The 24,636-nt window shown below is 44.6% G+C and overlaps 1 protein-coding gene across 8 annotated transcripts in view; it reads left to right on the forward strand.

Moving 5' to 3' along the window:
* ZNF532 (zinc finger protein 532) overlaps positions 1–24,636 on the forward strand; it is a 160,850-nt gene that overhangs the window by 131,659 nt on the left and 4,555 nt on the right. For all 8 annotated transcript variants that reach the window (XM_050944646.1, XM_050944644.1, XM_050944641.1 and 5 more), the window contains 4 exons: positions 7,210–7,372; positions 9,259–9,537; positions 16,405–16,517; positions 18,381–18,528. In XM_050944646.1, coding sequence (XP_050800603.1) covers positions 7,210–7,372; positions 9,259–9,537; positions 16,405–16,517; positions 18,381–18,528 — 703 coding nt within the window. The remainder of the gene's footprint in view (positions 1–7,209; positions 7,373–9,258; positions 9,538–16,404; positions 16,518–18,380; positions 18,529–24,636) is intronic.

Below are 24,636 nucleotides of genomic sequence, written 5' to 3' on the forward strand. Positions count from 1 at the left end.
ACAGACGTCAAGCTAACAGGCCTATAATTACCCGGATCACTCTTTTTCCCTTTCTTAAAAATAGGAACTACATTAGCAATCCTCCAGTCATACGGCACAACACCCGAGATTATCGATTGCTTAAAAATTCTCGCTAACGGGCTCGCAATTTCACGCGCCAGTTCCTTTAATATCCTCGGGTGGAGATTGTCCGGGCCCTCCGACTTCGACCCATCGAGCTGTTCAAGTACGGCCTCTACCTCAGTTGCAGTAATATCCACTTCCATATCCACATTCCCGTTTATCATCCCTCCATCATCGCAAGGTTCCTCACTAGTCTTATTAAAAACCGAGGCAAAGTACTTGTTTAGATGTTGGGCCATGCCTAGGTTATCCTTAACCTCCATTCCATCCTCAGTGTATAGCGGCCCCACTTCTTCTTTCTTTGTTTTCTTCTTATTTATGTGGCTGTAGAACCTTTTACTATTGGTTTTAATTCCCTTTGCAAGTTCCAGTTCAATGCGGCTTTTAGCCTTCCTCACTTTATCCCTACATGTTCTGACCTCAGCAAGGTAGCTTTCTTTACTGATCCTGCCTTCCTTCCACTCCCTGTAAGCTTTCTGCTTTTGTCTAATCCCCTCTCTGAGTTGCTTGCTCATCCAGTTTGGCTTGCAACTCCTGCCCATGGTTCTTTTCCCCTTTCTCGGGATGCAGGCTTCCGACAGTCTCCGTAGCTGCGACTTAAAGTAATTCCAGGCCTCCTCCACATTTAAATCCACTAATTCCTCCATCCAATCCACTTCCCTAACTAATTTCCTTAACTCTTTAAAATTAGCCCTCGAGAAGTCAAAAACCCTAATCGCAGATCTACATTTGTTTATCCTTCCATCTAGTTTGAACTGAATCAGCTCATGATCACTCGAACCAAGGTTGTCCCCTACCACCATTTCTTCTACGAGGTCCTCACTGCTCACCAACACCAAGTCTAAAATGGCATCCCCTCTCGTAGGTGCTTCAACTACTTGATGAAGAAATCCATCCGCTATCACATCCAGAAAAATCTGACCCCTATTATTCGTGCAAGTACTCGTCCTCCAGTCTATATCCGGGAAGTTGAAGTCCCCCATAATCACACATTTCCCCTTTGTGTTTACTTCATTAAAGACATTAAAGAGGTCTCTATCCATATCCCAATCCGATCCCGGCGGTCTGTAGCACACCCCAAGCACTATCTCAGGGGAAGCTCTAGTTGCTTTTTTACCCAGCGTGATTTTTGCCCAGACGGACTCCGTCTTATCCATTCCATCGCATCTTATTTCGCTACATTTAATTTCATCATTGATGTACAAGGCTACTCCCCCACCTTTGCCTTTCTTCCTGTCTTTTCTGAACAGCACATAGCCTTCAATACCCGTGCTCCAGTCATGAGTACTATTCCACCAGGTTTCGGTAATCCCTATAATATCCGGCTTCACTTCCCGCACGAGTAACTCCAGTTCCTCCATCTTGTTACCTAGGCTCCTCGCATTAGTGTACAAACCTTTTAATTTTCGGCGTTTGGCGTCAGTGACATTCTTTCCCCCATCGTGCACAAACTGTCTGCCACCAGCATCACCCGTTACTCTGGTTTCTACTCCACTATTCCTCCTTGGATCAAATCTTGGGGCTGCAAGGGTATCCTTGGGTCTTCAGCTTGGTCCCATCTAAAATTTCCTCTTCTGGGACTAATCTGCCCCAGATCTAGGGGCCCAGTCTCTGTTGCCTCTACTGGTTCAGAAGCGTTAGGGTAGGGGTCAGACTCGGGTGCTTCTCCCTCCTGGGTGGCCTTCTTTTCAGCTGCTCGGGTCCGCCTACCTGCTAGGGCGATCCTCTGGTTTTCGGCCAGTATTCGTGTTCCCAAGGCCTTAGCTGCCCTCCTTTCCTTTTTCGACTTTCTACCCTGCCTGGGAATGGAAATTAAATCTGGGAATATTTCAGAGAAGACTAGGGGTGGACAGTCTACTGTGGATGCCTCACTAACTTCAGGATTCCCCTCTTTATCCAATTCTCCTACTGAGAGTAAGTCTCCAAACCCTGGGAAGTCCCTCCCTATGAGTACCGGCTATGGGAGTTCAGGGACTACAGCTGCTGCTACCTCAGTAGTGTTCCCCTGAATCTCAATTTTTACTTGGATGGTGGGGTAATAACCAACTGTCCCATGGACACATATTATCCCCGTACGCTTAGCCCGCAGCAGCTGACTACACTTCATGAGCTTCCCCGAGACAAGTGTGATAGCACTCCCTGAATCAACCAGTGCTGTGGTCTCTACCCCATTTAGCTTTATTGGTCTGGTGTACATATGTGGGGTTAGTGAGACACCCACAAGGTGGATTAGGGAACATGGGTCTGCCCAGTTCCCCAGGTTACACTGCATAGGCTCCTCAGCATTGGGACACTGTGCAGCTATATGTCCCCACTCCCCGCAGGCATAACATCTGTATGGGGCCTTAGGAATTCCCCGGTCTCTTGGTTTGGGCAGTCTAACATCACGATCCTGTTCTCCTTCAGTGCTCCGACTCTTTGTGGCTTCTGGTGGGCCTTCAACCCCTCTCTTTTTCCACCTGTGATCCCCTGGTTGCCCAGTTACCTGAGCTCTAGGGCTTGGTGCTGCTAGTTTAACCCGGTGCTGCTGCCTCTTCCTTCACTGGTCGGGTCAGCTCCCTCGCTGTCCTTCGCCTCTCTACCAGTGCGACAACCTCATCATAGGTGGAGGGTTCGTTCTGACTTACCCAAGCATGAAGGTCTGGCGGTAGCCTCCTCATCTATTGGTCGATGACCAGAATCTCTAGTATTTCTTCCGGACTTCGGGATTCCATTCACAACCACTTTCGTGCGAGATGGATGAGGTCATACAATTGGGACCGCGGGGTTTTGTTTTCCTGGTACCTCCACTCGTGCTACCGCTGGGCCCGTACTGGTGTTGTTACCCCAGATCTGGCCAGGATCTCTGCTTTCAGCTGGGAGTAGTCTGCTGCAGCCTCTTCAGGCAGATCATAGTAGGCCTTCCCACACAGGAATGGGGCAAGGATGCCAGACCACTGATCTTGAGGCCAGGCCTCCCGTAGGGTTGTCCTCTCAAAGGCCAGAAGGTATGCCTCTACATCATCCTCCCGCATCATTTTCTGCGGCCAATGGCTGGCCCGTATGATCTGCGTCCCATCATGGCCGCGGTTCAACTCTGTAAGGGTCTTTACCTGGTTTACCAGTTCCCGCAACATAGCTCGGTCTTGAGAAGCCTGGTCCATCAGCAGGCGATTAGTCTCTTGTTGCAGCCACACTGTCTCCTGTTGGGCAGCTGCCTGGACACAGGTAGCCTCCTGCTGGGCCGCCATAGCTTGTATCAATGCCCGTACTAGGTCATTCATTGTGGTGGGGGAAAAAAAAAAACACCTCTACTTTTTCTTTTTTTAAAATCACCCTCCTCCTTCTGCCGCGCTGTGCACACCAAAATCCCACAACTGACACCAGTTGTGACAAAGTTCCTCGTCTACCTTGGTGGGTCCTACGCTTATTGGCAGATTTGCTCACCTCAGTGATCTTCCCCACAGTCTGGGTCAACTCCTCCTGTGTCTGATCAGGAGTTGGGAGGTTTGGGGGGAACCCGGGCCCGCCCTCTACTCCAGGTTCCAGCCCAGGGCCCTGTGGATTGCAGCTGTCTATAGTACCTCCTGTAACAGCAGCATGACAGCTACACCTCCCTGGGCTACTTTCCCAGGGCCTCCTCCAAACGCCTTCTTTATCCTTACCACAGGATCTTCCTCCTGGTGTCTGATAACACTTGTACTCCTTAGCCCTCCAGCAGCACACCCTCTCACTCTCAGCTCCTTGTGCCTCTTGCTCCCAGCTCCTCTCACACACTTCCTCTCCTCTGGCTCCCCACTCCCCTGACTGGAGTGAGCTCCTTTTGAAACCCAGGTGCCCGGATTAGCCTGCCTTGATTGGCTGCAGGTGTTCTAATCAGCTTATCTGCCTGAATTGGTTCTAGCAGGTTCCTGATTACTCTAGTGCAGCCCCTGCTCTGTTCACTCAGGGAACAGAAAACTACTCATCCAATGACCAGTATATTTGCCCTTTACCAGACTCCTGTATCCCACTGGCCTGGGTCTGTCACAATACCTAACTTTGAAAATGTGGCTGAAAGAAATATTTTGTAATGGATTGGATCCATGTGTCTACGATGATCCATGTGTCTACCATGATACACATGATACATCATGTGTCTACCATGATACATGATATTCTGTATGTATATACCATACAGAATACGTGTATCAATTTAACGTAGTTGAGTTTATTCTGAAAATAGATGACTTGGGAATTTGGACTCCTATTGGGAAGATTTTGAACTTCTGCGAAAGCAGAGCAACTTTAACGTAAATGTTTATTTAAAATGTGAATATTAAGAATCGGATATTTTTAAAGAGGTGTAATATTCTCAGTAGCAGATTTATTTTCTCCTATCAGTATTTGCTGGCTTTGCTAATGAGCACCGTGTTGCTCCATTACACATGCAGTGATTAGGCAAGGATTAATTTACTTTAAATACAATGAAAAGATCACAAAGCAAAGCAAATTAAAAAGTATTAACATAATATTTCTCCATTTGACAATATATACGTTCCTGTAGTCGCAAATTTATAGATTAGGGACCTGAAACAGTTTCCACTGGAGTCATTGGCTGTGGAACTGTACCCTAGATGACTTACGAGGTTTTTCTGATTTATAATGTACACAATTTTATTTGAAATATATGTTTATAGTCAGAGTAAGGGTATTAACTTTTAGTTCTTTCCACTTCTTCCATTTTCTCACTCAAACTGTATGGAATCAGAATGATGTCATTTTATTCCCTTCTTAGTTTCTAACCGTGTAATCAAGTGGGTAGTGATGGGTATCAGAAGTCAGGATTCTAGTGTTCTGTCTAGTGTGTTGCCATGGGTGACAATTGTTTGGAGGGTCAGTGCCATGGTGTATAACCTTGTTCAAGTCTCTTAACCTTCCCATGCCTCAGTTTCCAAACCTGGTTATAATTATTAATTAGCTTTGTAAAACACTTTATTAGAGATGAGTCACATCACAAAATATGGGTATCTGATACATGCCATCTGTTGTTATTGATGGAAATACACATCTTCTTTACAAAATGTATGAATAAATGAGAATTACTTATACTCTTGCTAGTGAGTAGCTCTTTATTTTCTCACATAAAAATGAAGAATGCTGTGAATAAAATATTACCATTTTAAACTGTTGCATTACTGCTGAGCCAGGCCATCACTGGGAGTGTGCACCCCCTATAAAGTATAGAGCTACACCGCAGCTCTCTGTGTGCCAAATGGTGGAGGGTGAACACATTGCTATGTGAATCCTTGGGTTCTCCCCATCCACTATGGATGCATTATGGGCACAGGTGCTATTGAATGCTTAGGGGTTAAGTGATGTGCATGGTACATGTCCAAAATAGCTCTGTGGTCAGGAGAAGATTCCTTTGCTCTGCATCTCTCTCCAGCATTCCGCTCAGGTGCTCTGACTGGGCACTGAGTTGAGGATTTCGCTTTAACACAGTTAGCTCTTCCAGTAGTTTAGGGACAAAATACAACCAGTACCAGTATGATTCAGCTGAATATTCCTCAGCATTGGAAAATTATGATTAACATTTAAAAAGTAAATTTTAGAAATGTTGATGATGAAAAAATGTCAGGGAACTCTAGATACTTACACTTTTCTATGAAGTGGATACTAGGTTAGTTGGACCACTGGTCTGATCAAATATGGCAAATTCCTTTGCTTCTATGTTATTTTTCCCTTTCAGCTGCCATTTTCTGTTTCCTTTTTCTAAAGAAAAATTACAACAGTTCTGAAGAAATAAAGGGAATTACATGGGCTTTATAAACATATATAAAAAAGAGGATACATTTTGAACCTACCAATCTTGACAGTGCATTTTTATTTAAAAATTAAAATAACTTATTCCAGAGAGCCAAACATGTAAATAGGAAAACAAACAAAAAATCATGAAAAGAAAACCAGTGCATAACATTCCACGTTGTTTGCAAAATCATTGGCAAAATGCAGCCAGCCTCAAACCATTATTATATAGTATTAGTTCTTTCACTTAAACCAGAGGGTTACCCTCTCTGTGAACTGACTGGATCTCTCCATTTCACTAGCACATCCTAGTTTCACTCTGGTTTATTACTTATTGGTGAGGAGCTTGACAGAGTCAGAATTCTGCTGAAATTATACCCATTTCAAGATTAATTCATAATTTTTCCTTAATTTTAGGAAGCATTGTTATGCTGTCATTTTAACTCGCTTTCAGAGACTGCTGTTACAATGTCTTTTACTAATTCAGCCTGTTTTGGTCCTTGCTAATTACTATCTTAGATTCTTCACCAGGCTTTTTATAAAGTCTGGATGAATTTATGCATTACCTAATCATCAGCTGACTCATAAAGTACTTTTGTTGCTAGTTAACATCTTTATGAGAATATTGTAATACAGGAAGGAAGTTGATTCACTTGCTATTAAAATACACAGTTGGCTTTTGCTGTTTCCAGCAGTCCTCCATCAGCACTACTAGAGGCTGTGCTTTGGTCACTTCTGTACAATGCTTTGAAATAGGTAGCTGATGAAAAAAATTAAATTTCCAAATAGAAAGGCTGCCTTCCAGTGAAATTTCAGCTTCAAAGAGACTAGAGGGATTGGACTAATAGTTCAAGAAGTTGAGAAGACACATCTAAGCCAAAAGTGAACCTGACTTAACATGTTAATACTTTTGATCAAATCAGTAACCCCGTCAAATTAGTGCCTTTGAATTCCAAAGTCAGGTAGACCAACAGCTCTTTTGTGATAAATGTGAATTAAAGATCTAAAGATATATATGTTAGGAAAATCTTGTCAGAAGCGTTTACTGGTTATATATATAATGGTTATAAATAGGTGTAAATGTGCCCTTGGTTTTGGATTTTAATACTATTTTTCTTGAGTGCTGCTTTACTTTCCATTTTGAGGATTATTTTTAAATTAGTTGTATCATTTTCATTTTTGATTTTCCACAACAGACTAATATGTTCATGTATACATACATTTGGTCTCACCTGTGATGAAAAGAAATTTAACAGTGATTCCTGCTGATAAGTGATCAGGATGACTGACTTTTATTTACTGAACTTCTTCTGTTTTCAGAATAATATATAAATGTTCCATGTGTGACACCGTGTTTACCCTACAACCCTTGCTGTATCGCCACTTTGATCAACACATTGAAAACCAGAAGGTGTCTGTTTTCAAGTGTCCGGACTGTTCTCTCTTATATGCACAGAAGCAACTTATGATGGATCATATCAAGGTGTGTGAGCATCTCCTTTCATTTGAATTCTTATACAGCATTTGTCATGTTTAAAGCCGTACACAAAATCATTTCAGAAAAGCACAAAATTATGAGAAAACTACTAAAAGTAATAGGTGATAGTTATACCTAAAGAGTAATTTGCAGTTAATATCTCTAAGCAGTTAAAATATAGAATCTATATATTCTAGTCACTAACTCGATTTCTCTGTGTGAACGTTAGTATTTTATATATTGGCAGTGACTATGTGTACTGCATGCAAGATGATATATTATAAAAATAATACTGATTACAATGAGATTTATGCACCCAATATTGCTAAGTGTTGGCATCTCCTTCAGTGTGTGCTAAGTATCATCAGCTGTCGTTGAAGTCAGTTGGGAGTTGATGGTGCTCAGCTCATTACAAAATCAAGCTTTCTGTACTCAGAACTCACTGATAAGAGAAGCATTCTGCTGCTTGTATGGATGCAGAAATATATATACCCTTAAATGGTAAAATTTAACAGAATATCTCATAACTATATTTATACAAGAAGATGATTTATTGGAGAACTCTGGCTGTTATCCTTCCAATCTGTGTTATTAAGAGACAGTAACACCCTATCCCACCCCCTGGCTGTAACTGGTTAGCCATTTATTTTAAATATATTGCTTTACCTTGTTTTTAAAGCGCTGGAGGCCTTAGCAACTCTTAGATTCCTTAAACCACAAGGGTGTGATTCATCATTGCCCTGTACCGTGTGTCATCATACGCCGTATTTAACTTAAAATAATGTTAGCTATCAGAGTCAAATGTTTTACAACAGTTCTGAAGAAATAAAGGGAATTACATGGGCTTTATAAACATATATAAAAAAGAGGATACATTTTGAACCTACCAATCTTGACAGTGCATTTTTATTTAAAATGTGCAGAATACTTAAAAATGAGCAACCAGTTTTAACCTTTCTTCTTTTTGGATGTCAGATGGGTGAAGTGAAAGTACCTTATCTTTTTAGTCACAGTTTTTAATGAAACATTTTGGTTTTGAAAGTAAATGGCATTAATTTCTGTAGAGACCACTTAAACAGAAAGACAGTTCTGTCCCACAGCACAGCTGAGTATGACATTTGTGAAGTACCTGGCAAACAGTCAATGGGAATCATCTGGTTATCCTACAAAGAAGAGCCTAATAGTGAGATAGTTTGGCTTTGCTAAAGTATCAGATTTATATCCCAGTATCAGTTTCCTCTGGTTCAACAACATATTGAATGGTTTTGGCTGCTGGGACTACTTGCTCAGCGCAGCTATAGGATAGGATGATTATATTCAGAGTGGCTGGACATGCAAACCAGCAAGGCAAAGGTAATGGACAGTGTAAGAGACCATGAGAACACTGGCAATTGGAAGGCAAGACTTTCATATGTGAAGGTAATCTCCTGACTGGCAAATTCATGGTTGAAAGGGGTTATTAACGGAGTTATCTAATCTTTCACAAGCCGTCTTTACTTGTATCTCTTTCCCAGTATTGCTGCCCAAACTCTCAATGCAAACATCTTTACAGGAAACCATAAGCTAGACTATATATCAGGTGGTCCACATTAGGGAAGACTGTTCCACTTTATTGTGCAAGTAAAATGAAAAATTAGAGTTAATCAGGATAAAGAAGGCCTTTTAAGAAAGCCCCCACTCCCCCCCAAAAGCAAGTTAAACCTCTCACACATTTTTATATTGCTTGTTTGTATTACAACCTTGTTTTTATTTAAACATTGTTTTGAATGTCCTTATATTAGATATATATCATGAGGGTAGAAAGTAGTAAAACCTTTAGTCAGATAATTTTTTACATTTTAGCCACACCAATAGCTAACTCTTTTGTAACATTTTTATTTTTTATATTTTAGTCTATGCATGGAACATTGAAAAGTGTTGAGGGGCCACCAAACTTGGGTATAAATTTGCTCCTGAGCACTAAACCCACAACTCAAAACTCAGCCAGTCAAAACAAAGAGGATGCAAAATCCATCAATGGAACAGAAAAGCTGGAGAAGAAATCTCCCTCTCCTATAAAGAAAGCAGAGCCCAAAAAAATAACCAACCCTGGCTGGACGTGCTGGGAATGTGATCGACTCTTCACTCAGAGAGATGTGTACATATCCCACATGAGGAAGGAGCATGGAAAGGTAAATTACTGTAGCTTCCGAATTAAATGAATTAATACTAAAATAGAAACAGTTATTTTTTTCAAATTCAATAGACCTTTATAAATAGAGTGATAACTTCTGATTATTTCATTTTGTGCACTATTTTCTTCTTCCCTGTTCTCGTATCCATTTCCTTTTTCTTTTTATGTTGCTTAGCTTTTTAAGTTTCTGTTGAAAGACTCTCACCGCCCTCAGTTAATTGTAGGGTTATTTAGTCAATACAAAAGGTTGTTCAAGAACAGATAGAATGACTGAAAAAAGTTCCTATGAAATTTTTCTGAGTCAGCTAAACTGATTTTGGATTCTCTTTCCATTCCCCTCCCACAGTTCTTTAATAGTTTGATTCCAGAGGACATAATTTTTTTTGTTTTTGTTTGACCAGATGAGTATGGTTGTTGTAAATTACAGATGTATGTTGCATTCCTCATGCATCTTTGACTGCCTCTTTTAGGTCTAATAATATTTAGAGCTAGTCAAAAAATAGAAAAAAAATCCACCCAAAAAGCCTATTTTTCTTCTTTGAGTAGTGTCCCTATGGGTGCTCCTCTTCAGGTCCCCATGTGCCTCTTGAGCCTTTGATCAGAGATTTTCCGTTAGCAGTGTCATTTGGCCTTCACATTTTCCGAATGCTTCCTCATGCCAGACACTGAGAATATACAGGGATGCGTGGTTGAACCCCTGTCAATTATTTCTCAGCCATCTCGGCCTGAGATAGAGCTTGAGCGGGTCCATCTTGAACGTGCCTCTGCTATCCTGTATACACTTTTTTCCGATCGTTGTTTGTTTAGTTAGTATAGGTTAAAGCAACAAAGAATCCTGTGGCACCTTATAGACTAACAGACGTTTTGGAGCATGAGCTTTCGTGGGTGAATACCCACTTCTTGCATCTGAAGAAGTGGGTATTCACCCACGAAAGCTCATGCTCCAAAACGTCTGTTAGTCTATAAGGTGCCACAGGATTCTTTGTTGCTTTTACAGATCCAGACTAACATGGCTACCCCTCTGATAGTATAGGTTAGTTATTAGTGATAGTTTTAGTTAGAGATATGTAATGAGAGGATTGTTTTGTTCCTCTCCTTCCCCTCGGGGAGCCTTATTCTCCAGGCAGGGCATGCCTGGCTCGTCAAGTTTTATACTCTGCCTCTCCTGCCGAGAGGCTCTACCTGTTAGCGATAGCCACTATAAGTGTGTCCATTCCTTGGGTGAGTGCCATATCTCCCAGAAGTGAAGCTTCTGCCTGGCTCTCAAATCCAATTTAAGGATGGAAAAGGAGATTAAACTCAGACTGTTGAAGATGGAACACTCCCTTTGACAGCTTTTGAATCAGATTAGAAAAACCTTCCGTACATCTGTCTCTGGACAGATCGAGCACTCCTTCAATCTTGGCAAGCACCTCCCCTTAGAAAAAGGAAGATTTTGGAGGCTTCAGCTAAGGTTGCTAAAAAGAGGAGTGCAGGCTCTCATCTTAAGAAGCCAGCTCCAAAAAAGCCCAGGTCCTCTTCGAGATTTACTGTCTCCAAAGCCTCAACCTTTCAGTTTAGTATTGTTGAGTCGAAGGACTCCTCCTCTGGTACTGGTGGAGCTGGAAAGTTCCAGAGCTTGAAGGAGAGACATGGCTCCAACAGGGCCACAGCACAAGGAGAGCATGTGTAAACATTCCAAACTGACACCATTGGGCTCAGCCCTCTGTCAGTACCTACCCATTCAGCACCCTTGGAACCAAACAAGCAATGGCTCCAAACACCACTGACGCCTGCGTTGTTAGGGCTCTCCTCCACCGTAAGCTTTGGCCACTGCATCCTCAGTACCACGTCAGTACCATTCTCCAACTTAGTACCACAAGAGTTCAGATACACTAAGGACCTGTGTGTAACAGACAAATCAAAGTCCTGGCTTTCTACAACCCAAAATTAATCTCTGAATCTACTGCTTTATGTAATCCCATTATGAATATGTAACTAATATTAAATGTAAATGAAGCAATTTTTTTAAATAGAAAATCTCGCAAACTGGGACTAACTAGTTTTTCCAGGGGCAATAAAAAACATGATTTACCTGGTAGAAACTACCTCTGATAAATACTATGCCATTCCTGCCACCCCAGCCTAAGACCTAAACCTTGTAATCAGTTACCTTATGAGATCTCCATTTGAACCAATGGCAGCCTGTTCACTGCTCCATTTATCTGCGAAGGAAGCCTTTTTAACAGCCATCATGTCAGCCTGTAGGATCAGAGAGATTGTAGCCTTGATGGCAGATCACCCCTTTAAGGTCTTCAACCATAAAGTATATTTATGTCCACACCCTAAATTTTTACCTAAGGGTACTATTGGAGTTCCACCTGAACCAATCCATTCATCTACCAGTGTTTTTTCCAAAACTGCATAGCTCTTTGCATGTGACCTATTCTCATGTCTTGGATATTAGAAGGGGGTTGGCTTTATATTTAGATAGGGCCATCCAATTTTGAAATGTCACCTAGACTATTAATCTCTTTCACAGATAGTCTCTGTGCACAGATCATGTATCTATCAAGATAGATATCTGGGTATATTATCACTAGTTTTGGTACTGCGGACATTCACCCCCTGCAAAGGGTGATAACCTATTCTACCAGATCACAAGCAACATCCACAACATTACTTAGGAATGTGTCAGTATCTGAGATATTAGGGTTGCAACATGGGCTTCATTATATACATTTTCTAAACATTACACTTTGATCCATGCCACTGGATCCGATGTGGCACTTGGTAATGAAGTACTGTCTTCAGTTTTGGACCCAGTTCCAAAAGTTCCTCTTCTCTCTGGGAATACTGATCGGAAGTCATCTGAAGTGAAGCACCCATAGGGACACTATTTAAAAGAAAAAAAGATTACTCATCTTGTGCAGTAACTGCAGTTTCTCAAGATGTGTCCTCGTTGGATGCGCCACTACCCGCCCTCCTTCCCCTCTGCTTTGGACTGTTCTCTATGGAACGTTTGGGCGGAGAAGGACCTGAGGGCAGTTTGCTTGCACATCCCCATACAGCCTTGGTGTCCAACACAATAAGATATAGGGAGCATGTGCGGGCTGAACAGACACAGTTAATGGAAAATCTCTGATCAAGGGCTCGAGAGATGCATACACACATGAAGTGGATCATCCATAGGGACATACTTTTCAAAGATCCACAATTACTGCACAAGTGCACAATCTCTTCTTCTTCAAAATTACCAACATTTTCTGATTTGTTCTACTGACATTTCAAACATTGGAACAGCTTGTAGCAGACATTTACAAAAGAAACAAAATATGCTAGAGAAATGTTTCCTTTTTTCCCCAGTTGTGGAAATTCCTGAAAATTATAATGGCCTGTTGTGCAAGTAGACATTACTTTGTGTTGCACTAGTGTCAGGTTCATATCTCATGACCAAAGAGGGCTAGATGTAGGAGCTTTATGTGGAAATATATATACGGAATTTTCTCTCTGTATATTTGGAAAAGGAGAGAATTCTAGCTTCCCAACGAGACATGTGCCTTTCTTCTAGGTCTAGCAGTCCTGAGATATAAAACCATGATATTATTATGTTTAGAACTATTTTAGGTAGTTTTTACAGGTTTCTAAAATCTGTAGGACTTGTTGAAAAATTCCAAAATTCAAAATTTTAATTACTTTTTTTTTTTCAAAATGTCAGCACAGAAAAAAGACTAAATTTTTGTGAAACAATGTAAATGAATTTCCCATTTTTCAAAAATGTATTTCTTGTTTTTCTCTCTCAGGGAGGCCTGTATAGTTGGATTCATGGTACTAACCAAGCCTGGCTTTACAGGTGGAGGGTATGAGAAATAGTACCAATAAAAACAATTCAATTCTCAAAAAAAAAATCTTTTTCCCCTCTGAAATGGACTGAGTAAAGAGAATATATGGGAGTGTAATGTGGTATAACGTTTTTGGATGGCCCATATAACACTTTCATGGCTTCACCATGAGAAGTAGTCATCCATAGCTCTTGCTGAACTTTAAAGCACACCACCAGGCATTTATATATTCTAAAAATGTGGTTTCAGACTGTCTTCAGCTCATGTCCCTCCAAATGTCTTTTCTTTTAGAAACGTGTACAAGGATTTATACCCTGAAGAAGCATGGTACTTAAGAAACATAAGAACAGCCATACTGGGTCTGACCAATGGTCCATCTAGCCCAGTATCCTGTCTTCCAACAGTGGCCAATGCCAGCTACTTCAGGCGGAATGACCAGAGCAGGGCAATTATGGAGTGCTTAACTGTAAGCATGTGAGTAGTCCCATAAGCTTCAGTGGGGCTCCTTACATGCTTAAAGGTAGGCAAATATTTAAATATCTTACTGAACAGGGTCTTAATCCCTAAAATGGGACTAATAATTTTGCAATATCACAGGAGAAAATGGTTTACATTTTTTTTCAACTGGCTTAAGGAGTCACGATTTTAAATATTAAATATAAAATGGAAGTTGGAGTCAGACAGGACTGTCTCTCTAAAAAGTTTCTAATTTAGGATTTACCCCATTTGATATATTTTCTCCATTATCTGTCAGAGGTCCTGCAGCTATTCCTAAGTAGTGTAACCATTAGGGAGGATGTGCACACCAGCTGATGATCTGGCATTCAAAACTATAGAGATGAAATAATTGTCCTTAAAATCATCTTCAGTTCCTCTTATTTTTGGCAGCACAAGCAATCTGGAAACATTCCCTTGTCGTCAGCCTGTTGTAAAGTTAGGATTTAGGGTTGTTTGGGGATTTTAAGTTAGGTTGGGCAGATCTACACAAGTGCTCTCCATTCAAGACATGTACCTCCTGTCATATTGAAATGCCTGTATGAGATCAACATATGGGTTTCAGAGTTGTTTAAGAATTGGCATTTATGTAGGGGCTATTCGGCTTCAGGGGATAGGAATGAATGGAGCCAGAAACTGAATGTCATCCTCCTGAAAAAGTCCTTACTGCTCATTCCTTTGAATCTGTTGGGTAGGAATTGATGGTTTCACCTCTGGAGCCTAGGTCTTAAGCATTGATCCAAGAACTCGGCTCAGAAGTCCCAAATGGATTACTGGAAGACACTGATTTACCTGGCCAGTGCCCATGAGAAAAAGAGGAAGGAGAGGAAGTTTGAGTCACTCTGGAGGAAAGGTGTGGTCTCTATCAGAAAAGGAATAAATGATCCTAGATATCAGATATTTCTTCTTCTAGGCACCAGGCAGACTTTGGATCAGATTATGTCTCAGTGCCATCCTCTCACTTGAACCTGAATGGCAAGTATGAGCCATCCTCAAATCAGAGCACTTCAGCTCAATGTCTGAGTAATCTGGATTTCCTTCTATGGGCTCAGTGCTTCTAGGGTCCAACCCAGTTCTTTCAGATCTGTTGCATATTCAGACCCAGAGAGTCCTTGGATCTAAGAGTCTCCTAGTTGGGAGGGGATAGTTTGAGTGAACCAGGAGCCTGGTTCTGATAAGCTCAGTTGAAGGCTCATCTAAGTCAAAGTGATCTGTTAGATCTGTTAGTATCAGAGGGGTAGCCGTGTTAGTCTGGATCTGTAAAAGCAGCAAAGAATCCTGTGGCACCTTATAGGCTAACAGACATTTTGGAGCATGAGCTTTCGTGGATGAATACCCAGTTCGTTGGATGCAACTCACTTTGTCTGTTAGCTTTCTTTTGGCTTTTTCTTTCAATCCTCTGTTCCAGTGGGGGACTAACTTATCAATTTCTGAAGTGTTTAAGCTGTCAATAAAATTAAATTATGGCTGCAAAGATAAACTTCTAATTGTAAAGCTTCTAGTCTTCTGAGTGTGCAATGAATGAGCAGTATCTTTCCTGCAAGCTCAAGGTGATAGATCTGTTGTTTAAGGGACTAACTTGCTGAGTTCTTGGATTGGTGATATGCCAGATCAGTTATAGGGGACATTAACAGTGGCTTGTTCTTTGAGCTTTTGTGGCCCATAAGTGGGAAGAAGTGTTCTTCGGATACTAGAGACTCTCTGGCCATTCTCACTAGGAGTACCATCACTACAGATGATTCCATTAATCTTCTCTTTTAGAGAAACACAACACAATAGAGGGCTTTTTTGCTGGCACCTGCAGCTGCATCTATTTCAAGCAAGTACAGTTTTGAAAAAAATCTCTTGAGAGCTCAGAGTGAACTGACATAAATTGCTCTGCTTATTTCCTTCCTTTCTGGGATTGTTTTTCCCGCCTCCTTCCACATGGTAGTCTATAATATAAAACTATTAGATCCTCGAAATTATAAAGAAGGTTTTGTCCTACAATGGAATGCCATGCTATAGCCCCTCTTTCCGCATGCGTTTTCAGGGATCTTTCCTGTGAGTCAATGATGTGAGATGAAATCACCACACATCAAATTTGGCAGGCCAGTGCTTCAGTCTATTTTCAATTAGGTATCCCTCATCCTTCCTCCTGCAGTTGTCTGCTGCTTGCTAATCTACCAGAATGAAGATCGGCAGAAGCAATTTGGCAGTGGAGAAAGCGTTATTTAAAAGTAACTGGAGTTATCTGAAAACATTGTCTTTGTAAATTCAAACCAATCCTCCCTTTTTCCCTTCCGTCTTTGGTAGCAGAGAAGAATTGAGAAGGGGGCAAGGGCATATCTTTTTTTTAATTACAATTTACAATGCTGGTAGGTGTGTGAATGCCTCTTAATGGTCACACAGTTTAGAAATTGTTCTGGGACCAATGACTCCTACAGTGTCCTCAAAGAATAAAAGATCTTGGTAAGTAACCTTACTTGATTATTTTTAAAAGATTGAAAATGTCTACTGCCTTTGATTACCTTGCTAGTTAATATTTTATTTTTTTCCCTTCTTTAAAGCAAATGAAGAAACATCCTTGTCGACAATGTGACAAATCTTTCAGTTCATCCCATAGTCTATGTCGCCACAATCGTATCAAACACAAAGGCATTAGGAAAGTTTATACCTGCTCGTAAGTTCTACTTTTAATGTTCTTTAAGATCAATGGAGCGAAAGGTAAAGAGAAAAGTAGAGGCTGTTGTCAGTTTATCTGCACTTCTTATTTATGCAAAACCAAACATCTAATTAATTCAGTTAGATCAGTTAACTTATTATATGAATGCATGGATCAGTCTGAATTTGAATGACAACCGGAGTATCCGGACTGTCTCACTTATGTATAATATAGCACAGTGGTTCTCACCCAGGGATATGTGTACCCCTGGGGTTACTCAGAGGTCTTCCGGGGGTATATCAACTCATCTAGATATTTGCCTGGTTTTACCACAGGCTACGTAAAAAGCACTAGCAAAGTCAGGTACAAACTAAAATTTCATACAGACAATGACTTGTTTATACTGCTGTATATACTATATACAGAAATGTAAGCACTATATTTATATTCCAATTGATTTATTTTATAATTATATGGTAAAAATGAGAAAAAAAGCAATTTTTCATTAATAGTGTGCTGTGACAGTTTTGTATTTATGTGTTTAATTTTGTAAGCAAGTAGTTTTTAAGTGAGGTGAAACTTGGGATATGCAAGATAAATCAGACTCCTGAAAGGGGTACAGTAGTCTGGAAAGGTTGAGAACCATTGATCTAGCATATTGCTTTACAGACTTAAAATAATTAGCATAGTAATGGGTATGTCACCTCTTTGGTTATTGGGCAGCATCTGCCATACTCTGAAATCCATTTCAGGCTGATTTCAGCTGATCTACTAAGTAGTATCGAGTTGCATTAATCACTGATTATATGATCTGGTTGGCCACTGTTCCATTTGTTCCATTTGTCACGTGATGAGCATCAAGCGCTCCTATTTTGACTTACATCGCCTTTAAAAGAAAACATAATGTGTATGTTCATTTTAATGTCAGAATCATCTGTGTGTATCATAAAGAATATTGTCCTTTTTGAATTAGCAATGTAGTTATCATAAAAAATGTTAATTCCTGAAAAGGGAGAGATTTTGAAAGAGAATATTGGCGTGTATCTCTTTCCCCTGTTCTCTGCTGGGCACACCCCTTCTAGGAACCATTCTACAACACCCCATCCCCTACCCAAACATCACTTGGGGTATGTTAAATAATATCCAAGCCCCACAACCACCTCCAGCTGAGGGAGCAAGCCAGATGGGGAGATAAGATTGCTCTCTTGACCAACCTGAATGCATGCCAAGAACAGCAGGCATCAGTGAAGTGGAAATGGAGCTATGAAGGGATGCTTGGTTCAAAGAGGGAGGTGAATCTAGTCGAAACTTAGAAGAATCCGGGGATGAGGTCAGACTGAAAAGTTTCTACAGTGCCTAGCTCAATGGGGTCCTGGTCTATTAATAAGCCTCCTAGGCACTAGTAAAACAAATAATAATAATGGTGATATTTGGAATCCAATTTCAGACTGTAGGGGAGATGTTTGCTGCCCAAGTGAAGCTTGGATTGGGGAGGGGAGATGAAGAATGAGTGTGTCTAATTTTAGCCACTGGTGATGTGGACAGAAGAGTAGAGGAGGGAGGAGCTCAGATACTTCAGTTTTCACTTTGTCTCCCAGTATGTGAGCTTCTAGGATGTTACATCAGAGATATCCACAGCAAGAGAGAGAGGTTAATTTGCTCAAATATTTGTAATTAATAGTGTATTTGGTAATTTTGTTTACTTTTTAATACTTATGTAGACAAACTTAGTTAGAAAAACATTGGCATTTTCTTTAACAAATTGCAATGGTGCCTGGATATAGTGCACTACTTCATATCTGTCTTAATCTTTTTTTTTTTTTTTGTTTATAAAAAAGGTAAACATTTGACCATATGTATGTCTGCTTTGTACTTATACAGGCACTGCCCGGATTCAAGACGCACTTTTACTAAGCGGCTGATGTTAGAAAAACATATTCAGTTGATGCATGGCATTAAAGACCCTGATGTGAAAGAAATGACAGAATCAACCAATATAGAAGAAAGTGAAGTAAAAGAAGACACAAAAGTAAACACTTTAGGAGTACCTCTTTCAAAAAATGAATTTTTTGGTCCGTTCTTGTTTGTGTGAAGTTAGACCTTTTTATAGATACTTAGATTTTAGGACCAGAAGGGACCATTATGATTGTCTAATCTGATCTCCTGTTTAACATAGGCCAAAGCATTTCACTCAGTAATTCCTGCATTGAGTCCATATAGGGTGACCAGATAGCAAGTGTGAAAAATTGAGACGGGGTTGGGGATAGTAGGTGCCTATATAAGAAAAAGCCCCAAATATCAGGACTGTCCCTATAAAATGGGGACATCTAGTCACCCTAGGTCCATAGCTTGTGGTTGAACTAGGGCATGTTTATTAGAAAGACATCTAGAGAGAATTCAGCCTCTGTCTTGGTGAGTTGTTTCAATAGCACCTTTTTAAAGGTGCTCTGTTGGAAGCTCTGCAAACCCAAATCCTTTATCAACCAAACAGCTACAGCTTAGATAGAAGCAGAAGCTAGAGGTACAACCTTCCTCAGAATACTGTGTCAGTGTGCCTCAGTCCTGTGCTGGACAGAGCACCCCTGCATGTGAGAGGCTAGCGCCGTCTCCTTGGTTATTCAGAGTTTGTTCTGTCTGCTAGAAATAACAGTGATGCCAATTTATTGATAACTCGTGGTAGCTTTGTTATGTGGACATATGTTTACTGACAAACTGGCACCACCAAACTCATTTCACATAGGACGCTGAACAGCCATCACATAGTAATAATACCAATTTAGGCTTAGTTTAAAGTAGTCATTTAAACATGAAAAATTTGCAGTAATCTCTAGAATAAGGCAGTCGTCCTGCAGTGCCGGATGAGTGAGTGGTGTTGCCCAGCACTGAACAATCATCCTTTGCCAGAGGAATGCTGATCCAAAAACAGAGCTTTGAATGTTCATGGTATATATTAAAAGCAGCACCAGAGTCCTGTGGCACCTTATAGTCTAACAGATGTTTTGGAGCACGAGCTTCTTCTTCGAGTGATTGCTCATATCCATTCCAGTTAGGTGTGCGCGCCGCGCGTGCACATTCGTCGGAAAACTTTTACCCTAGCAACTCGGTGGGCCGGCAGGTCGCCCCCTAGAGTGGCGCCATCATGGCGCTTGATATATATCCCTGCCGGCCCACCCGCTCCTCAGTTCCTTCTTACCGCCCGTGTCGGTCGTTGGAACAGTGGAGCGCGGCTTAGCTGACCTCCACTTCCCTAGCTACTCGTAGTTCTCGTATATAGTTATACAGTTATAATTCTTTTATATATATATTTGTATAGTTATACGTTTTTTCTCTGCTAACATAGTTAGATTGATAATTGTTAGCGGGGTTCAGGAAGTAGCCCCTTCCATGAACCCGGTGCCGGAGCCCATGCACGGCTCACCGGGGTTTAAAATGGGCTCGGCCTGCCAGAAGCCGATGCCGAAGGGAGATCCACACGACTCCTGTTTGAAGTGCCTCAGGGAATCACTTGACAGCTAAGTACCCCATTTGCAAGGCTTTTAAGCCGAGAACAAAAAGGAGCGGGACTTTCACTTACCCCTCCACCTTGGGCGCCGAGCGATGATCAAGCGGCTGGCAGAAGCGCCTCCTCGGCACCGGACTCCGCCGGTACTGCCAAGGCCTTTCGGCACCGGCCGTCGCCGGCACCGAAGTCGACTCGGCACCGCTCCCTTCCTCCGAGGTTGAGAGAGCCTACAATTCCTGCTGGTGCCTGACGGCTCCCCGGCATGCGCCGTGGTAGAGCCCCCTGCTCCTGCTGCTTCCGTGCCACCTGCATCGCAGCCAGAGAGCTCGCCTAAGTCGGATGGCCCGGCACCGACACCTGCAGAGGCACCGATGACATCGGCACCGTCGATTCCAGTCCCCCAGGGCCATTGAATCCGGTGCCTAACAGCTCCCCGGCACGCGCCGTGGTAGAGCTTACTGCTCCTGCTGCTTCCGTGCCGACTGCACCGCAGCCAGAGAGCTCGTCTAAGTCGGATCGCCCGGCACCGACACCTGCTGAGGCACCAACGACGTCGGCACCGTCGATCCCGGTCGCACAAGGGCCGTAGAATCCGGTGCCTGACGGCTCCCCGGCACGCGCCGTGGTTGAGCTACTGCTCCTGCTGCTTCCGTGCCATCGGCACCGCAGCCAGAGAGCTCGTCTAAGTCGGATCGCCTGGCACCAACACCTGCTGCGGCACCGACGACGTCGGCACCGTCGATCCCGGTCCCACAAGGGCCGTAGAATCCGGTGCCTGACGGCTCCCCGGCACGCGCCGTGGTTGAGCTTCTGCTCCTGCTGCTTCCGTGCCAACGGCACCGCAGCCAGAGAGCTCGTCTAGTCGGATCGCCTGGCACCGGCACCAGCACCTGCTGCGGCACCGACGACGTCGGCACCGTCGATCCCGGTCCCACAAGGGCCGTAGAATCCGGTGCCTGACGGCTCCCCGGCACGCGCCGTGGTTGAGCTACTGCTCCTGCTGCTTCCGTGCCAACGGCACCGCAGCCAGAGAGCTCGTCTCAGTCGGATCGCCCCGCACCGACACTTGCTGCGACACCGACGACGTCGGCACCGTCGATCCCGGTCCCATAAAGGCCGTAGAATCCGGTGCCTGACGGCTCCCCGGCACGCGCCGTGGTTGAGCTACTGCTCCTGCTGCTTCCGTGCCAACGGCGCCGCAGCCAGCTCGTCTAAGTCGGATTGCCCGGCACCGACACCTCTGAGGCACCGACAACGTCGGCACCGTCGATTCCAGTCCCACAAGGGCCGTGGAATCCGGTGCCTGACGGCTCCCCGGCGCGCGCCGTGGTTGAGCTTATTGCTCCTGCTGCTTCCGTGCCGACGGCACCGCAGCCACACAGCTCATCTAACTCGGATCGCCCGGCACCGACGCCCACCGAAGCTCTGACGACCTCGGTACCGTCGATCCCGGTCCCATGAGGGCCTTCAAATCCGGTGCCTGACAGCTCCCCAGTATGCACTGTGGTTGAGCCTGCTGTTCCCTCCATGCTGGAGGCATTACCAACGGCGAGGGATCTCATTGCCATGACAGAGTCGATGCTGCCTGACCCCGGCACCGCCGGTGCGGGTAATACAGTCTCTTCATGTGACCATCCTCTGTCAGCACAGCAGAGCAGCACCGTTCATGATCACGGTCCCGCAGACACTCCAGATCCTGTCGGCACGCCCGACACCACTTGCAGTCCCGGTGCTGTTTTCCTCATCGGTACTAGTCGCACTCGCTGCACCGGTCGGTATCCCATTCGCCGACCCGCTATCGGCACCGTTCCGACTCCCGGCACCGCGACAGGTACCTTGACTCCTGTAGCCTTTCCCCGAGCCTCGAGATCTCGGTCGACCTCCAGGCACCATTCTGGTTGCGGGTCTGGATCTCGTTCCAGGTACCGGTACGCATCCCGGTGCCGGTTCCCGGTGCCGAGTTGGGCAAGGTCCGATAGAGTCAGAGACTCTGCCTGTGCCTTCTTTTAGTACCTCCATGGCCATCCGGACGCGCATGCGTGTCATCCCACATGCGCAGATCTTATGCTCAGGACCACGATTCTGATATGATGGCCAGCGGGCGCCAGCCCCGAAACCGGCCAAGAGTTCGCTGCCGTCTTGAAGGACGGGGGAAAAGAAAAAGGTACCCAGAGCATCCCTCCAGGCCTCGTTCGATGCAGCAGACTCTGCAGCCAGGACTCTGGCCTTTGGTGTCGCCATGAGGTGCATCTCATGGCTCCAGGTTAAACCTCCGGCCGGAGCTGCAGTATGCCATTCAGGATTTACCCTTTGTGGTAAAGGCCTTTCGCGGCAAAGACAGCCCCAGGCTGCCAAGCCTAATGGACAATAGGGTCCTAATGCGCTCTCTCAGCATGCATTTGCCAGCGACCAAACGCAGGCCTTTCTGCCCCCACCCGCCATACTCTGTGCCTAGCCAGAGACAGGACTTTGGCAAACGGCGAGGCCAAGGCGGTCGCAGACGAACGTCAGGACCCCTAAAGAGCCCAGGTCAAGGTCCCTTGCAATTACCACTGGGACCAAAGACGAACCTTCCAAGGTGCGCCTGAGGGCGGTGTACCAGTCACAGACCGGGATCCCAATCCCGCTTTCTCCTGGCGTGGCCCTAGTTAATTTCAGATCGCTGGATCCTGCGCACGGTGGAGCATAGATACCACCTCTAATTTGTTCCAGCCCTGTCCCCGTTCAGGGACCCCTCTCACGAGCAATTCCTCGTACAAGAGGTGCAGACGCCGATGGACGAAAGGGGCAAGGGGTTTTACTCCCGTTATGCCCTAGTTCCCCACTCGAACGCAGGTCTCAGACCTTCCTAGTCCTGCACGGACTCAACCGGTTTAGGATAAGATTGAAGTTCTGCACGGTATCCCTGGGAACCATTATTCCATCCTTGCCTCCTGGGGGCTACTATGCCGCCCTGGATATGAAGGACGCGTACTTTCGCTACGCCATCTTCCCTCCGCACAGGAGATACCTCTGCTTTCTAGCTGACTGTCAGTACTTCTGGTTTACGGCCATAGTCGCCGCCTACCTTCGCTGATGTCGGATATGCGTTTTTCCGTATCTGGACGATTCGCTTATCCGAGGAGACTCTGAGACACAAACCACTCAGCGCGTGGGCATCGTCACGGTCTTATTCACAGGTCAAGGCCTGATGATTACTATAGAGCAATCCACTCTGGTTCCCACGCAGAGGTTGGACTTCCTAGGAGCTATCTTGGTCTCCTACCTAGCCGGAGCCTGCTTATCACAACTGCGGTTTTAGGCGATGGCAACAATCATCTGAGGTCTGCAGGCTTTCCCAACGACCTCGACTCGTACTTGTCTCAGTCTCCTGGGTCCATGGTTGCCCGCAAGTTGGTAACCAAACACGCCAAGCTCCGCCTCCGTCCTTTCCAAGTCCGACTCACCTCGGCGTACCACCCGGACAGGGAGCCAATGGTCATGGTAGTCACCGTTCCCTCGAGCACCTTAGGCTCCCTAGAGTGGTGGCTAACTCCCTCCCTGGTGTGGGCAGGGAGGCGGTTTCCTCCGCCCCAGCCCTCACTGCCCCTGACGACGGACGCGTCATCTCTCTGCTCAAGTGCTCACGGTCACCTCCGAGCTTAAGGCCTTTGGTCTTCTCGGGAGCTGGCATTCCACATCAATGCCCCAAAAATGAGAGTAGTCCGCCTGGCGTACCAGGGGTTCCAGCGGCAGCTGCGAGGCCGTTGTATCTCGGTGTTTACAGCCAACACAGCGGCCATGTGCTTCATAAGTATCCAGGGAGGGACATGGCCCTCCCCCCCCCCCCTTTTTTGTCAGGAGGCCATCCATTTCCGGGACTTTTGCATGGCCTACTCGATGGAGCTGGTGACGTCCTTTTTCCCAGGTGTTCGGAACGTCTTGGCGCTTGGACTCAGCAGGTCTTTCCTGTCTTACGAGTGATCACTCTGCCCCATGTGAGGCGTTCTGCTGTCCAGAAGCGGAGATGTTTCCTCACATAGACCTGTTCGCTCACCGAGAGAGCAGAAAATGCCAGATGTTCTGCTCCTTCCAAGGTCTCTCCTCAGGATCGGTCTTGGGCGCATTCCTGATGCCGTGGAAAGGCCAACTCCATTATGCCTTCCCACTGTTCCCACTGGTTCATTAGGTCCTGCTCAAACTCCGCAGGGGCAGAGCGCACATCATCATGATCACTCCAGAGTGGTCCAGGCAGCACTGATATACCACGTTGCTCGGCCTGTCAATAACAGACCCAATTACCCTGCCACCCCACCCAGACCTCATCACTCAGGGCAACAACAGGCTTCGTCACTCGGGCCTGCAGCCTCTTCGCCTCACGGTGTGGCCGCTGCGTAACTGAGCCGGGGTGACAGGAAGCCTTCCACCTGGTCAACGTACCGGGCCAGGTGGAAGCGTTTCTTCTACAGCTGCGATACGCTCGATCTTGCTCTTGCTGAGGTCTCGACCCCCTCTATTTGGCCTACCTCTGGCCTTCAGCGGCAGGTCCTGGCGGTATCATCGCTGAGGATACACTCAGCAACCATCTCTACCTTCCAGCCAGGCTAAGGTGGACGTTCCGTGTTCTCACGCTCTATGGGTTCGAGATCCCTCAAG

This window comes from Gopherus flavomarginatus, chromosome 3, assembly GCF_025201925.1.
Source record: "Gopherus flavomarginatus isolate rGopFla2 chromosome 3, rGopFla2.mat.asm, whole genome shotgun sequence".
NCBI classification, from domain to species: Eukaryota; Metazoa; Chordata; order Testudines; family Testudinidae; genus Gopherus; species Gopherus flavomarginatus.